Raw genomic sequence first — 16,570 nt, forward strand, 5'->3', positions numbered from 1 at the left:
AAGAAGGCAAAGGGAAGAGCTATAAAGATGATTCTAGAAGTCAGTATACTTGGTCAACAAGTGTAACAAAGAAATATGCATCTTCTACAAGCATCTGTCTTCTCAGGTGCTATGAGGTTCTGTGTCAAAGGACACAGTGCTGCATGCTTTTACATAGAGACAAGTTACATGTGTGGATTTATTCCAAGCAGTGAATGGTGACTAAACCTGTCACAAGGATGTGTGAGAGATACAATTGTTTTAAATTTAGGTTCCAGTGTAGGTGGTTTGGCTTTGTGTTTGAAGATGTTATAGAAAAGAAGAACTTAAAAGAGCACGTCTATTTTATCCAATATTAATAATTCTTAAAATACTTTTAAAAATTCCTTGGAGTCTTTGTGCAGGAAATGAAAGCAGAAAGTGTACAAACTGCCAGTGAACACAAGGGGTCTTCATTTAGTTTTATCAATCAGTATGAGAGGAATATCAAGAGGAAATACAGAGCATGGATAAGTAAAACTAAATTACTTGGATTTCAATAAACAATACCTCTATTGATAACATAAGTAGACAAAGTATTTTAGTAGGATTTTTAACAAAATTTTCTCTTTCATGCTAGAAATGAAAAGAAGAAAAAGTTTTACTAATGCAGAATGATGTACTGTATTTTGTACTTGAATGAAAACAAAATTTTATAACTAATAAACAGATCTTTTCCTTCAAAAGAAAAAAATGTAACAGCCTCAGGTCCCAGTTCAAGAAATGAATTTTATTCAAACCATGCTCCTGCCAAATGGGGCCAGCTTGATAAATTAAGGTCTTAAAGTTTCTCATCTTCCAGTGTAATAATAGAAGTTACTATTTCAAATATTTTAGTGAAGGAAAAGGAAGATGCACATGCTGATCCAGAAATACAACCTATGAAAGAAGATGATGGAACATTTGGTGAATACAGGTGAGCAATTGATGTGGTTTGTCATGTTCACTGTTCATGTCACACATGTACTGTGTATAATATCACACGTATTAACTCAAAACTAACTTTTTTTTTTTTCATGTTAACAAAGATTCTGTATCCAGGGTTTTAGAACTATAGAAAGCATTTCAACCACACCCATTAGAAAAAAACCCAAAGCCATTCACTAATGCAAGGTGAAATCCAGATTCAAGCATGGTTGTCTCAAAGTAAGGAATCTTTATTTCATGCAGTTAATATACCAGATACAGTGTCCAGCCAGTAAGGACACATTTAGTATTATGGTTTTTGAAAATACATTTCTAATTCAAGCCTAATAAAGACAATCTTGTGTTACACTGACTGGAAAACAAATGCATTTAAAATGGCTGCCTGTACTAACACCTAATCCAGTAACAAAGAAGTGATGTTATTCCCAGAGGTAAAGGAATGTCCTCCAAAGAAAAGCAGATCTCCCTTTCATGTATTTCAGTGCAAGATACACAGCAAGCAGCTTCAAAGCATGCAACAAGAACTCCTGTTCCATACTCTCTTCCTTTATTGTAAATGTAATCTAGCTGAATCTCCTGGCATCACAAAAAGCATGCCTTGACTAGTCTGCTCATATCACACATATGAGTATTGTTTATTAAATAAGCAGCATTTTATTTGTTGGTTTTGACTAGTGAAGGAAATAAAATTATTTTATAAATATGCCAATATCATTATATTTTGCATAGGTGTTACAATAGATTTTACAGATCATTCCTGTGTCAAAAGCATTATAAAAGCCCATTATTATTTTGAAGGTGTGACATTTACAAACATACGTAGAAAAAGGAGTTTTTTCAAGAAGGATCCACTCTGTTGCCATAGCTTCTTCATAGAAGGGAAATGCTCATCTCTGACTGCAATAAATATACAGCTCTGAATGCCAAATAGCAGTTTCTGTTTATTCTTTGGTTTAAACAAACAAACAAACAAATCCACAATTCTCTTTTCTGAGGTTAATGAGTTCAGAATGGTATTTTAATGCAGCGATAAGTGCATACAAATTAACCAAATTCAGCTGATCAAAAGGGAAGTGTGAAGTTGTGTTTGGAGGGTGGTAACATAAGCACTGTCTGAATTCTCCTAGGCAATCCAGTTTGCATTCTCCTTTACCACTCCCTGCTTTTTCGGTACTTGGAACTTTCAGCAGCAGAAGCTGACCTTGATCCGGGATTGTACAGATGATGTGACTTCACTCTATGTTTTCTCAGGCCAAGAATAAAACTATTCAAGTCTGCTTTCATGTGTGACCTATAGCAAGATTTGAATTTTTGTCTCCATAGTTAAGTGGCTTGAGTTAATCTATAGAATCACCTGGTGCTGTATTAAATTATTTTATAAGGCATTTATCCACCTCATGTTTAGTGAACATGGACAGATGCATGCTAAGCTTTCCCACATGTTCAGTTGAAAGAGCTCATCCTATTTATAATGCAAAAACTCCTTTCTGAAATATATTTCTGTGTAATTAGTCTATACTGGCCTTTCCTCTTTTTTCCTTAGTGGCAGGGCTACAGCAGCAACCAGTCAGATTACAGAAGATATCTTGGCATCCTCTCTGCAGCCCAGTATCACTGCAGTCACTCAGTTCCCAGTTTGTCTGCCTCAGATGGTGCTGGTCATGATGCAGTGCTTCTTTGAGGATTAAGGGGATAGGGTTTCCCTTGAAAAAAAAAAAAGAAAAAAGAAAAAAAAAAGTAATATTTGAAAGATCTAGGAATTCGAGTATTTTGAACTTTTTTCGTCACTTCAGGTCCATGTCTGCTTGGACAGGAAAGAAACTGGACAAGGAAAAGAAAAGAAAAGGTAGCTGTGCCAATTCTCCTGAAGCAGACCCTGTCTTTACCAAAGCAAAGTCTGTGAGATCTGACAGAGCCAACTCCTTCAAAAGGTCAGGGGATCAGTACTCCAGCAGCAGATCAGAGATCCCTTACACCAGGAGGAGGGCTAGGCAGTCTTCAGAGATGACAAGGGTTAGTTCTGTCTCTGCTTCCCTCTGCCAAGAGAAAAAGAGGTCAGACAAACAGAAGCACAGGCATGCCTCTAGACATCATTCTTCTGAACATCAGATAACGGGGTTGGAGGAGGGCTCAGATTCTCAGGCAGGACAGCCATCCCTTTTCCAGCAACCCCTCAGCTGCAGCTCCGTTCATGGCTCACTGGCAAGGGAGGATTCTTCTCTCCAGCACTGGCTCAGACACCCCCCAGACTACAGCTCAGATTCAGAAGACACTCAGAGCTCCTGCCACAGGAATATGAGACCTTCTGCTTCCTACTTCTCTGAATCTGAAAAGAATTCATTAATGAAATCTGTCATTTTGCCAGAGCTAGCCACTGTCTTAAAGGATGCTTTGAGAGCAGCCAGACAAAGCATAACTTCTGTGGCACAGCCTAGGTCCTGTTCAGTCAAGCATTCCAGGGTACCAATTACAGAAGTTCCAGTGGTTCCTCTAGAAGCAACTGGGAGCAGTTCCCAAACTTTGGAGTCTGACCGTGTGGACAATTTAAAAGATCATGCAAGTCCTGGGAAGAAGATGTCTGTGGCTGGCAAGGCCTTGGATGCCGAGTCATCCCCTGAAGATGGGGAGGTCTCATCTGAATCCCCAACAGAAGACCAAGAAGGTCCAGATCCTCTGCGGAAATTTGACATGGAGAACCAGAATTACCTGTTCAAGCACATAAAGAGAGTGTTAATGCTGAAGTCTTCCAAGTCTCAATGTGCTTCAGAAGAACTGCCTATCCCCTCTGAAGAAGATAAGGTAGATAATGCACTTCCTATCCATTCAACAGTGGAAGATCTTGTCTGTAGGATTTGGGATAATCCTGAGGCAAAGCATGAAGTCCCGGCAATCCTACGGAAGCTCTATCCACTTCCAATGGATAAAGCTGCTTTGTGGGGGACCTTGCCTCAAGTAGACAGGTTGCTGGTTACTAGTGATGCAGAGCCTGCAGGTGCTCTCCCTAAAGATCCTACTGATAGAAAGGTTGAGGAAGCAATTAAAAGATCTTTTAAGCTAGCAGCAGCTCAGCTTGGAGTATCTATCTATTGCACTTATGCTTCTAGAGCATTAATAATTTGGTTGGAGGAAGAACAAGCCAGATTCCAAAGGAAATGGGTCCCATCTGGCGCCATGCAGAGGAAACGCAGGCTGTGTAAAATTGCAGCTAATTTTATCTATGATGCAGCTGAGGATTCTCTTAGGCTCACCATTAAAAACATGGCATGCCTCACTGTAGCCTGGAGAGCTATATACCTGCGTCCTTGGAAATCATTCCTTGATCTAAAATGTAAACTGCTGTCTTTACCATACACAGGAGGCAGGCTATTTGGTGAATCTCTGGTCCAGGTCATGAAGGATTTCTCAAAACAAAAACACTCCTTACGTCAGCTGAAAAAACCCAGCTCTGTTGGAAGCTCTTCATTTTCTTATCCTCACAAGTGCTCCTTTCGTTCTCCTCCCAAGTTTAAAGGAGGGAAGGGAAAGTATAGGGTCTCACAATCATTTCATGCCAAGTACGAAAGGACATCTCACTTTCAGAGAGACACCAGACCATCAAGAGGAACTTTCTAAAAACACAGACTTACTTTCTCCTTTCTCAAGAACTGTGAAGAGTGAAAGACTCAGAAATTTATACTGATTAGACTTCAATATTTCTGGACAAGTAAGCCAAATGCTTAGAAAATCAGTTGTTTCAAAATAAGAATTAAATTACTTAAATCTTAACTACTAATTAAAATCTCCTAGGGAATTCATAGCTCTCTTTTTTTAGGGGAAGTTTTTTGTCACTTTGAATTTCTAGGCTTCCCAGCATTCTGCATAGCATGGAATTGCCTGAAGTTCAGCTTCCTCTAAGAATGTCCTTTGTACAGAACCTGCCAGCACCAGATTTTCCTGCCATATGGATCTAACAAAGGAAAGAATGCATTAGGAAACACAGGTGTTTCAGCCACCACATAATGACTGGGTAGGCTCTGCTCCTGTGCCTGGAGACTACCTGCACCTTTACCTAGTAAGGGGAAACTGTCCCTTTCTGGCAAACTGATTGCACTACAACCCCAGTGTTATCCTGAGTGGTAGAAGACGGAGATAATAAATTGTCAACAGTGGATGCTTACACCAAGAGACTGCAAGAAACACAAGAAGTAACACAAATATATGTTTATTTTAATTTAAAATAAAATTAAAGGCTTTCTAGATCTTACGTTCAGGTCAGTGTAGATGTATAAATGGGACAATATCCATCTCTTTCCAAGAATTTCATGGGCTCCAGATCTCAAGAAAAATACAGAAGTTATGGCTTCTACAGACCTGTGGATTCCTGGTTAAGGAGTGACTGCAGGCATGCATTTGTTAGTTAACTCATAGGAAGTTAGAAAATCTAATGCCTCCATGCAGCCTGCAAAATGGTCTTAGTAAGATCAAACAGGACAACGAAACGGCAGTGGCAGGACTGCTAGTGTGGTCATATAGGATATTTTTGCACATTTTGTTGAGATATTTTGTCTCTTCAACATTTTGACACATTAAATATTTTTCCTAGAAAGTCTTGGATATGCTATGAGGCTTTCTGGAAATGGTAGAGGGTTCTGAGATTGCTAGATAATAAATTTCTTCTTGTTCTGAGTCAATTAACAGTGAGGATATGGTTTGAAATTACAGTAGTATATTTTTTCTTTTGTATTTATTTGAGTTTTACGGCATCTTAGGTGTGTTTTCCAGGGGGACCAAGCAATGATTTGGGCCTCAGCACAAATTCTAAGCTTGTTCCCTTCTAGTGCAAGAGTTGGCCAATGGACTGCCTGAAGAATTACTGTCTCTGCATAGTCTGATTGAGTTTGGCAGTGGTCTTACTGTGTCCTCATTTATGCACAAATTTTTCTTTAGTGTTTCTTATTCTAATGCTTGAAGATCAGTGTCACTGCTTTTTAAATCAGTGCTTTGATTTCCCTATGTATAATATTCCACCAGAAAGAGCTTAGGTGGAAAGTTTAATTTATCTCAGGCATATTTTTCTTTAAAGTTTTCCCAAGCAGTGACTCAAGTTCTTTGACTAACAACAATTTTTTCAACCCTTTGCCATTCAAAGCCACAACTTAATCTGCCAGTTTTTCCATCTTCTGCTGGGATTAAAGATTGAGGATTGTAGAGGGGCTAGAGAAAAACTCCTCAGAAAACTAATACAGGTGTGCTTATATCTTAGCTAGATAAGAAATAGTAAAATGTTTTGAGGTCTGGATTGCTACAGGTGTACAAAGTGTAAGCAAGGAATTTTTCATCTGCACAGTCCTATCAGTTTAGGAGCCTGTTAGGTATTGAGGTAGGAGTTCTACTGGATTGTGCAGGGTAGCCACATGTAAGGTACTAAGGTGGCTTTATGTGACTGCTTATTCTTAAAAACTTCTGTGCTGTTGATCTGAAGTTACAGAAAAAGGAATTTACTGCCAGCATTTTTCATCTTCTGCATCCTTGTTCTGTTTCAAATCACCCAGAATTCTTTACCCATTTCATTTGGTTTATGTTGCCTTTTACCTAACAGTTGTGTTATATGGAAAAGTAGTACATTGCTAACCATATATTGAGTCTTTTTGCATGTCCATGAATCTGGCAAAGTTTAGTGGGAACTAATTGCCTGCTGGGCTGCAGAGGCATCGTAAAACTGTCTTCCCCATTCTGACTGGTTGCTGCATGTACCCATATCTAAGGAAGAAAATTTGAAAAGTTGAAAGAAGAAAGGAAATTTCAAGGTACATATTTCTTTCAATAACTGATGAGCTTGTGAAATCAAAGTACTTTTTTTAAAAAAATAAATTTGTATTTTGCACTTACATGTTGTCACCTCCGTTTTTCTTACATCTCTTAATCACGAGCTGCAAGGTTGATGTCTTTCATTAAACTAAGAAGAAAATAAACTTTCATTAAGCTAAATATAAGAAACATTTTCATGTATTAGCATTCATGAAAAATAGTTAAATCATACTTTTAGAGTAAGAATATTTTTCTTACTAAAAAGGCAAGAAAGGTGTGTTGTACATATTAATAATTAACCAAACTGACTGGTACATCTCACTATTGACTAAGCAATTTTCTCCCTAAAAAAAACTAGTAATATGGAACTATTTTGTTAGACAACAAATAGTAAAACTATCCCTAGGCTTAACTTTCATGGCTGTCTGACATAAACATAATATTTCTTTCTGTTCTCACCTCTTGTTTCACCCTTAGAACTTATTATCTTACTATTAATTGCATGCACTGCATACAATACATGACACATCTCAAAAACTTCTTCAGCTTTCCACTGTAATTTTAGTCAAACAAATTTGGACTTTGTTTTCCATTTCAGGTTATTATAATAGGTTAGGATAAAAGACAGCAAGCAAAATCACAAACAAAACCTAAACTAAAGTGCAATCTATTCCCATTGCATTTTGGATTTTTTTTATGAACAACACTAAGCAAGATTAGCAAATTTGGCAGATTTTGTGTCAAAATTTATGGCTTTAACATGTTTGTGCAATCTATTTTTAAATTTTCTACAGTATAAGTGTTGTACAGATTATTGGGCATCAGTATTCATAAAGCAATGAAGTGTGTTTTGCAGTTTGCTTCTTGGCAGCAAACAGCAAATACATTAATTTCCCCAGAGCACTAAGGTCCCTTCTCTGTTTTGCCCCTCGAGGGTTACAGAAGTACTGTGCAAAACATCGGTGTCTTCACTTTTTTCTCTCTCTTTCCTGCTTGTTGTATTGCTTTTTATCCCTCAGTTTTCTTTTCTTCTACACAAAACATTGTATTCATCTAATGCCAGAGCCATAATACAGTTTGATAAAGAATAAATGGCATAGATTTCCTTTTCCTGAGTAAGGAGTGGAAAGCACCCTGGTTAATCCCACACCTTTTTTCCTCTGCCAGAATCTTGGCAAACTTTTTGGACATATATAGTGCAAAAAGGGAGGGGATCCCCAGATTCAGATTTAATTTTTACAACTGTGTTCTTAGACCAGGGCCCACCTTCCTGCAGGTACTCTCCTGACTGAATCTGCAGTTTTGTTTCTTTTTGGTGTTGTTTTTTTGTTTTAATTATACAGACAGTAGAATTTGCATCCTTACTAAAGTATAGAAAAATCACAGACACAGTGCAATGAACTGTGTAAATATTTCTTCATTATTTGACTTAAAAATAAAACTTCTTTTCAAAATTCCAACATGAAAACTTCAAGAGAAGTTCTTTTACCAAGATTTATCCATCTTATAAATGAAAATTGAGCTTGACATTTGATTATACAGCAAAATGTGGATATTTATAATATAATACAGTGATGATGCATTATATATTTGGTGTTCCAGTCTAGTGACTTACACTGGGTCTTTGTACAACTTCTTGAGCAGCTGGAATATGGTACAAATGCAATTGTAATTTTTTTCCATTCCTACATGTTCCAATATAAGCAGTTAAGAACTTAGTCACCTAAAGTTGGACAGCAAGCTGTATTTGTAATGTTTTTATTAAATGGCATTACCCAGCAAGCATTAAATACTGCAGGTCATTCTTCTTGGGCATTCTTGAGGGCATGGTCTCAAGTTGTGCCAGGGGAGGTTTAGGTTGGATATTGGAAAGAATTCCTTTACGGAGAGGGTGATCAGGCATTGGAATGGGCTGCCCAGGGAAGTAGTGGATTCTCCATCCCTGGAGATATTTAAAGAAACTGGATGTGGCACTCAGTGCCATGGTCTGGTAACTGCAGCAGTAGTGGATCAAGGGTTGGACTTGATGATCTCTGAGGTCCCTTCCAACCCAGCCAATTCTATGATTCTTTAGGAGTAGGACTGGGTACCATATCAGAGTGGGAGCCTTCGTTTGGCTTGAGTAGCCTGTTTTGATGACTCTGACGTCCTCAGATGAGGGCAATGGAGAAACTACATTGTGTGTAAATTTTAAATACTCACTTCTATCCTCAACCTTTCAAGTACAGGTCCTTCCAAAATGAACTCTCTTTGTGAACCCTTTGTAATCTGCTGGTGTTTGCATTTATAAACATTTGCACTTTGCTGCTGGATGCTTTACATTTCAGAGGGACATTCTGCTAAATGTTACCAGCTTGGATGGCTGCAGCAGCAGTGAGCACAGGAGATCGATGGTTTGATACTTATCCTCATGCCAAACCTAAAAACAAAGTCAAAACTGATACAGTCAGGTTTAGATTTTTTGCCTTTGTGTATTTTAAACATTAAATATTTCTTACACGTTAATAAGGTTTTTACACTGCTGTGTAGTGAGAGGACAAGGGGCAGTGGTGTAAAGCTCGATGAGGGGAGATTTAGGTGACCCATTAGGAAGAAATTCTTTAATTTGAGGGTGGTGAGGTGCTGGCACAGGTTGCCCAGGGAGGTTGTGGATGCCCTCTCTGTGGAAGTGTTCAAGGCCAGGTTGGATGGGGCTTCGATTGGTGGTCTTCTGGGAGGTGTCCCTGCCTGTGCAGGGGGATTGAAACTAGATGATCTTTAAGGTCCTTTCCAGTCCAAACCACTCTCTGATTCTATGGAGATAAATATTCCTACCACTTGTTATATATGTATGGAAGGATAAAATCTCTGGTGTGCTTTTTTTTACAATGTAGTCTGTGTGACCTTGTAAATGCTATGTATTTCTGGCTTCTCTGCTTCAAAGATTTTCATTAGGAAAAAAAATAGGAAGTACACTGTTGGAAGAAGTAGGATACTTGTCTTCAGGAATGAAAAGGTTAAAATAATTTTCTGAATATATATTCAGTCTCATATTGTGGATATTTAAAAATATATTTTAATTTCTTTGGTATTCTATATATATTCTATATATATTCTATATATAATCTATATATATTCTATATATATATTCTATATATATTCTCTCTCTATATATATATATATTCTTTGGTATTCTATACAAGTTCATGTTTTTCATAAGCTGTGAGTCTTTAAATAAAAACCCAAAGTCACGTACTCTTTAGTAACTTATAAGCAATTAAAGCCACATATTTTGTTTAGGACAAGGTAAATAATTGTACCCAGAAGTGCAGCTGGTGATAGTGCTTTTTAATTCTAAATGCTTTGGAGCTGCTGCTGAAATCTTCATCTTGAAACTGAAATGCAGTGCAAAGGATTCTGAAAAGAGCCCAACTGAATCTATGTCATGAACGACAGGCAAGAGTTATTTGAGGTTGCTGCTGCTGTTCCAGCTTCTCCACTGAGAAGGCAAAGCCACATTACTTTGCTATGGGGATTTCTCCTCCCTCTCCTCCCTGCTTTTCTCTGGTTTTTCTGTTGTCCTCCAGCTGCCCAGCATCATTGTCAGAACACGTTATGGATTAAGATACAAAGGTTGATCTGGCAAGTAATGAATAAAGCTAAGCATACCCTTAACTGCTCAATTCTAGCTACTGTAAGCTAAATTGTTCCTTTACCTGCATAAAGTAAATGTTTTAGCAATTTTAGAAGCAGCTTATTATTGATAAACTACTGATCACTATCAGGATATGGACTTTGCTTTTCTTCTTAGGCTATTTTCATTTGTTTCTTCTGCACCCTTTTAATGGAATATGTAGGTCTCTTGAAAGGTAAGGTTGAAAATTGCAAGTCTGGCCTGCATTATGTAACAAATTATTTGAAATGCAGCACTTTTATTTTCTTTATACTAGTAAAGAAAATCAGTATATTTCATTTAACCAAATTCATTCTTCATTCATTTTCAAGGAGTCAAAGAAATCAAGAAGTTTAACAGACTAACTTCACAGCACATCATAAGCTTGTTACCTTGGAGAAAACATAAATTACTTTTTTCATAGATTTACAACCCACTTGTTAATGCTTGCAGTTGCATTTAAATTGCTTCCAAGCCAGGGGCACAGGCCTTATCATTGAAAAGCCATGCACGATGGAGAAAAAAAAAAAAAAAAAAAAAAAAGAAAAAGAAAAAGAAACCACAGCTCCCTCTCCCTCCACTTGAAGACATTCTCAGTTTAAACCATTCCTACACCATGTATTCATGTCAACTGCATCATATTGAGTTGTCTCTACAATGTGATGTGGGTTTACTAAAGGATTACAGGGTTGCACACGGGCTTTTTATAAACTCTGCATGCATGGATTATTTTGTCTTCATATATAATACATCAGTTAATTCCATTTCTTTGTTTGTGTCTCCAGTGATGCAGAGGACCACAAACCTCTAAAAAAAGGAAGTCGGACACCTTCAGACAGAACTGTGAAAAAAGAAGACAGTGATGATAGTTTAGTTGACTATGGAGAAGGTGTAAATGGTCAGTTCAATGAGGATGGCTCCTTTATTGGACAATATAGTGGTAAAAAAGAGAAAGAACCTGCAGAAGGAAATGAAAGCTCTGAGGCTCCTTCTCCTGTAAATGCCATGAATTCATTTGTGTAACCACAGAACTCGATCCCCTTTGTTTAAAGCACTTGTGCATCCTTCTTCTCATGCTATGAACATGCAGGTAACGGAGCTCCTCACCACAAGATGTTAATGCTATGAGAATCTGCAGGTCAATCCAGTTGTACAGCATAACGACCCATTAAGTGGTATGTTAGTATGACTCGAAATACAAAATTCAGATTTTGTTCAGAACTTGGGTGTTTTTACTTTTTTTACAAAGGAACTGACACAACCAATAACATCGACTTGTAATTTTGTTTTCCGTTGAAAATACAGTATAATGCATGGAGAGAAAAAAAGCTACACAATTCACAGATAATCTCGTGTACACTATAAAAACATGGTTTGACACTTTGTTATGCAGTCCTCAGCTGAATCCCTGGATATGAATTCCGTTTTCATTGTCAGAGTGTTATAGTAGTATTATATAGAACTTCAATGTCTTTGTGGACATTGTTGTGAAATTGGTGACTTAATGTCTAGCTATCATATGTCTTTTTGCAAGACAGTTAGGAACAGTATGTACAGTATATAATTGCTAAATGATTTAAGTATGACACTTGCATTTGCTGATGCTTAACGAGACCCTATTATCTGCTCTTTGCTCCTATTACTTTATAGCCTTTTTAATCTATCAAGTATTGCAGCAGTCCAGTGTTCTATTTTTACATCAAAACACATTGAATTGATTTTAGGGCATAAAAGATACGCATTGCAATGCATTTTGGAATTTGTACAGTCACTGAAAAAAAACACTTAAAGAGTGAGAGAAAATATTCAGAAAACACAGGGCAAAATACATTCAGTGCCTTTATAGCATATGCATTCCATAATGCGCTGTACTACTAAATCAGTTGGTGCAGTAAACTGTGATTAGCAGACTACTATCATTGCCAAATAAAGTAAAAATGAGAAGGAAAAAAAGTGTTATGAAACTGTTGTGCTAAAAATGGAAGGTTTAAAATATTTTAAAATTAAAAAAAAAAAAAAAAAGGAACAGTACGATTTTTTTTTCCTTTAAAAATAGAATAAATGCTTTCTAGACAGCTGCGGCACAACATGTTTTCATGGCCTTAGGAAGATTACAGAAACAAAACAAAACCAGAATTAAATTATTTACTATCACAGCAAAGTATAAGCTCTTGTAAAACAAATTATTAAAAAACCAAACCAGCCAACTACACCAGCAAGAGTACATTCCCCTCCCTGTCCCAGCCTGATCAGCATGGCAGCTTTGTCATTCTCTGCAGCCTGAAGCAGCGTGGGGGTTACTGCTCAGAACCACTGAATTCCACCTGACAAGTGCTAACATGGTTTAGTGGTAAAGTTTTACCAGTATCAGCTACAAAATTATCTTCAATCAAAAGTTTACCTCCAAATATAAATTTTTATAACAACCTATGGTTGAAGGAATGCTCAGTTTCATTTGCCAATAAATTGGTTTTTCATAACTTGCATCAAGTTTAATTTTAAGTAAGCTTTTTATATGTAGATATTTTGTTGAATTTGTAAATACACTTAAAGCGTAGATGCTATATGCTTCTAGGTATTACAGACAAATAAAACAAGAAAGCTTATGTTGTACTGTTTAAGAAGTACTATAGCCAGTGGTGTGCATGGTATTTTAAAGCATCTACTTAATTATTTTTTTTCAGTGAAAACAAAAAAGCAAACTCTTCTGCTTTATTGACTTTAGATTCCTAATTGAACCATTCAGAGCTTTTGCCAGTGCATTACAGTAGACCACAGTACACCTTGCAACTTTCATCTGTATATTGTAGGTAAAGCACAATTGAAATAATCACAAATTTAAGTCAGCTGTAATAAGCTTCTTTTGCACCTTGGAGATTTCCAGTAATCAGTTTTCTTAATGGGAACCGAAATAAGAAACGAATTCTACAAACACTGATTACAAAGCACAAAGAGAACATTTCCTTGTAAGGTCTGCCAATGGTTTTGGTAAATGAGAAATATAATTTTATTTAATTGTAGATGCTGAATTATCTGTGCATGTGGGGTAAACTGACAGGCTCACTTCTGTAATAGTGCAACAGATTTTGTATTAAAAATAAATGTGGTTTTAAAATTTCACTGGTTGTTCTGTTTACACTAGCAGTAAAAATAATATCTGATTCACCATGTAATTAAGAACTCAAAGTGGAAGAAGCATAAACAAGTCTGGCAGAGCTTGTTCCTATGATGTTATGGGACTTTATGTACTGTGGCCAAATTACTTATGGAAAGTTGCACATCTTTACATGCTACCATTTGAAAAAATGTGAATTTGTTTGACCATTTTCTATTGAAACCTCTTGCTGTTTACATTTTATTTCAATGGCTGATTTATTCAGTCATATTTCCACAGAGAGGGAAAACAAAAAAAAAAAAAACAAAAAAACAAAACAAAAAAAAAAAAAAAAAAAAACAAAACAGAAAATAAGAATGTTCTAATGTTCTTATTAGCTGCTCTCAGATAGGATCCCAACTCAGAACTTTGTGTCCTAAAGAAATGGTATGACATACAAAATTCTGGGCATCTGTTTTAAGGAGTAAATGTATTGAGGGAATTCTAAGTAACATCTTTTTACAGTACATAAAATCCATTGCAATGCTCTTTTCATATCTTGCCTCTTCTATGTACGAATGAAAAAAGACTGGACAGGAGGGCAGCTGCTCTGCAGAGAAAACTGCAGGAGAACCATGGATTCCAAGAGATAGAGATGCAGCAGGAGGTACATCAGAAGGAGATGTTTGGTTTTTAACAGGGATTTTATCACTGAATCAGACTCCATTCTGTCAGCCCTCCCATGTGTAACTGGAAACCCTTGGCTGTTCCAGCTTCTGACGCCTGCACAGTCTCAGTTCTGGCACCCTCAGGTATCGGGCTGCCTGGTTTTCTGTAGAGGTATCTGTGGATTGTTCCAGCAATGTGCATTGACTGGGAGATATGGAATACAGCTGTTTCTGTTTTCATTAAAGAAAAATTCCTGAAAAGAGAGGTCTGGGTTCCCTAGGCTTTGTTGGGACAAAAGATTTTATATCATAACCATTTTTGGAGACACACATACATTCTTTGTGCATGTTCCCCAAGAGTACTAATATTCCTATATTTTCCTTCTAGTGATTTACCATTGCTTTTTATTTTGTTCTCACTGAAGTGATTTGTATAAATCCAGAGGGAATTAAAGAGGATACCCCAATGGTATTCTTCTTATAATCTTCTATGCTTGCATTGTTCCTAGGAAAATACAGTTTCCTTTTGGCTCCATGTAGTGGAAGCAAAAAGATTTGGGAACCAAATTCTCTTCAAATGCTGTCTGGCCCATTTTAAAACAAAACCTATAGAAATAATATACAGAAAAATACTGCATGCAATATGGAAGTGCTTTCTTCTCTGAAAGTAGAATTAGAAAAGCAAGAAGAGGATAGGATTTCAATAATTTCTTAGAAGTAATTGTATTTTGTTTGGTGTTTCATTCCCTCTCAGTCTTCTCCCTCCTCCTACCTTAGGACAGAATTTTTCAGAGAGCTGGCAGAGGCAACAACTGCTATGGTGGGATGGTGGAAGCAATTGAATGTACTACTTGTAGGAATCTATTCCCAAACGATGCCCCTGGGGTGCAAATACAAAACCAATGGGCCATCTTTTTTTTTTTTCTTTATCTACTGCTGCTATTTGTGCACATGAAGTGGGAACTTTAGCCCAAAGTGTCAAGCTAAATGTATGTCAACAGGACTTTGACAGACAGCAGATGTGATCCATCGTGACAGAAAGCAATGAGGAAAATTGTGACCCTTGTGATGTCATGACTTTTGGCACCAAAAATATGCACGAAGTTCCTTACTGTGTTTACTGTACATGTAAATGAGCTGATAAAAAAAAATCAGGTCTTGTTTAATATCTGAAAGATGGATCTTTCATTTGGAGTTGGACATGTTTGCCCAGTTGTGAATTCAGCAACACTGGCTCTGTTCCCCAGGGATGCCCTGTGGGGTAAAATTAAAGCCAGGTTGCAAATAATGGGATTGCATGTGTTACATGTTGGAGGGAGGCAGGGCAGGAGACAGTAGGACCCAGACAGCCTTTCGACCTATTCTGCCTGACCTTAGGGCGCTCAGGTAAAATAATAAATTTAGAAGACAGTGTGGTTTCCCTGTAAGCTGAAAAAAAACACCCCATCTCGTGGTCTCTAGGCACAGACACCACAGGATGAAGCAGTAGAAAATTAGTTACACTGCCTGCAATTGAACACTGTAGCTTTTTTTTTTAGTGGTCCATAAGCCACAGTTTTTAAGTGTAATTGTATAACTTGAACAACTAGTGAGCTAATTAGCCAAAACTATTTTTCTTCCTGTTTTTTTTTTTCCCCAACTGATGCTTGGTTCTCAGTTTTTCCTTTAATAAAAAACTGCTGTTCTGCTAAAATTAGGCAATGACGTTAAACTCTATCAAGTGGGAACTTAGTAAATATTTTTCTAAATAAACTGACTTTTTAATTTTTTCTTTAAATGTAAGAGGCAGACCAGGTTTTTAATCATTAGCGTTTAAAAATAATTGACCACTAGGGGGAAGTCACAGTTGTTGGTTGGCAGAAGCTTAGGAAAAACTGCTACCCTAAGCACTGTATCTAAGTTCACATCCCATGTGAAATATGTATAAAATATGTACTTTCATACATAGATTAAAAAGTTCATATAAAATAGTAGCTGATAAGGCACAAGGTAATAATGGTTTGCTTGTTTTGCAAAAAGCAATAATGCTATTTGTGTAAGCAATAATATTAACCACCTAATTTGCCCATTTATCATCATAGCATAAATTTCAGGGGCATTCTGAGCAGAATTGTTTTTAAAGCAAATTGGTGCAAAATACAGAACAGGGATGCTGGTTCTGAAATTCAGCAGCCAGCCCTGTCACTTTCCCACATGGAAATTGCACTTCTTGGAGGCAAAATCAGAAACCAGACAAATGCCTTGCTAGGTTGTCAGTTCCCAAGTCAGTGTTTGTAGGCAGAGGGCTTGGCAGCTTTAAAAAACAAATAAACAAACAAACAAAGCAAAACAAAAAATAACAAAATAAGCAAAAAACCAAACCAAACCAAAACCAACAGCAACAAAAAAACAAACAAAAAAACCACCCTGGTGTTGATTTAGTTG

The 16,570-nt window shown here is 37.0% G+C and overlaps 1 protein-coding gene across 27 annotated transcripts in view; it reads left to right on the top strand.

The window, feature by feature from the left end:
- The window catches only part of NRCAM (neuronal cell adhesion molecule), a 65,230-nt gene extending 53,673 nt beyond the window's left edge, over positions 1 to 11,557 (top strand). For 23 of the 27 annotated variants that reach the window (XM_030469624.1, XM_030469612.1, XM_008492810.2 and 20 more), the window contains 2 exons: positions 856 to 934; positions 11,170 to 11,407. In XM_030469624.1, the coding sequence (XP_030325484.1) occupies positions 856 to 934; positions 11,170 to 11,407 (317 nt within the window). The other 4 variants (XM_030469617.1, XM_030469602.1, XM_008492807.2 and 1 more) reach the window with 4 other exon arrangements.
- Positions 11,558 to 16,570: the final 5,013 nt, after the last annotated feature.

This window comes from Calypte anna, chromosome 1, assembly GCF_003957555.1.
Source record: "Calypte anna isolate BGI_N300 chromosome 1, bCalAnn1_v1.p, whole genome shotgun sequence".
Lineage (NCBI taxonomy): Eukaryota > Metazoa > Chordata > Aves > Apodiformes > Trochilidae > Calypte > Calypte anna.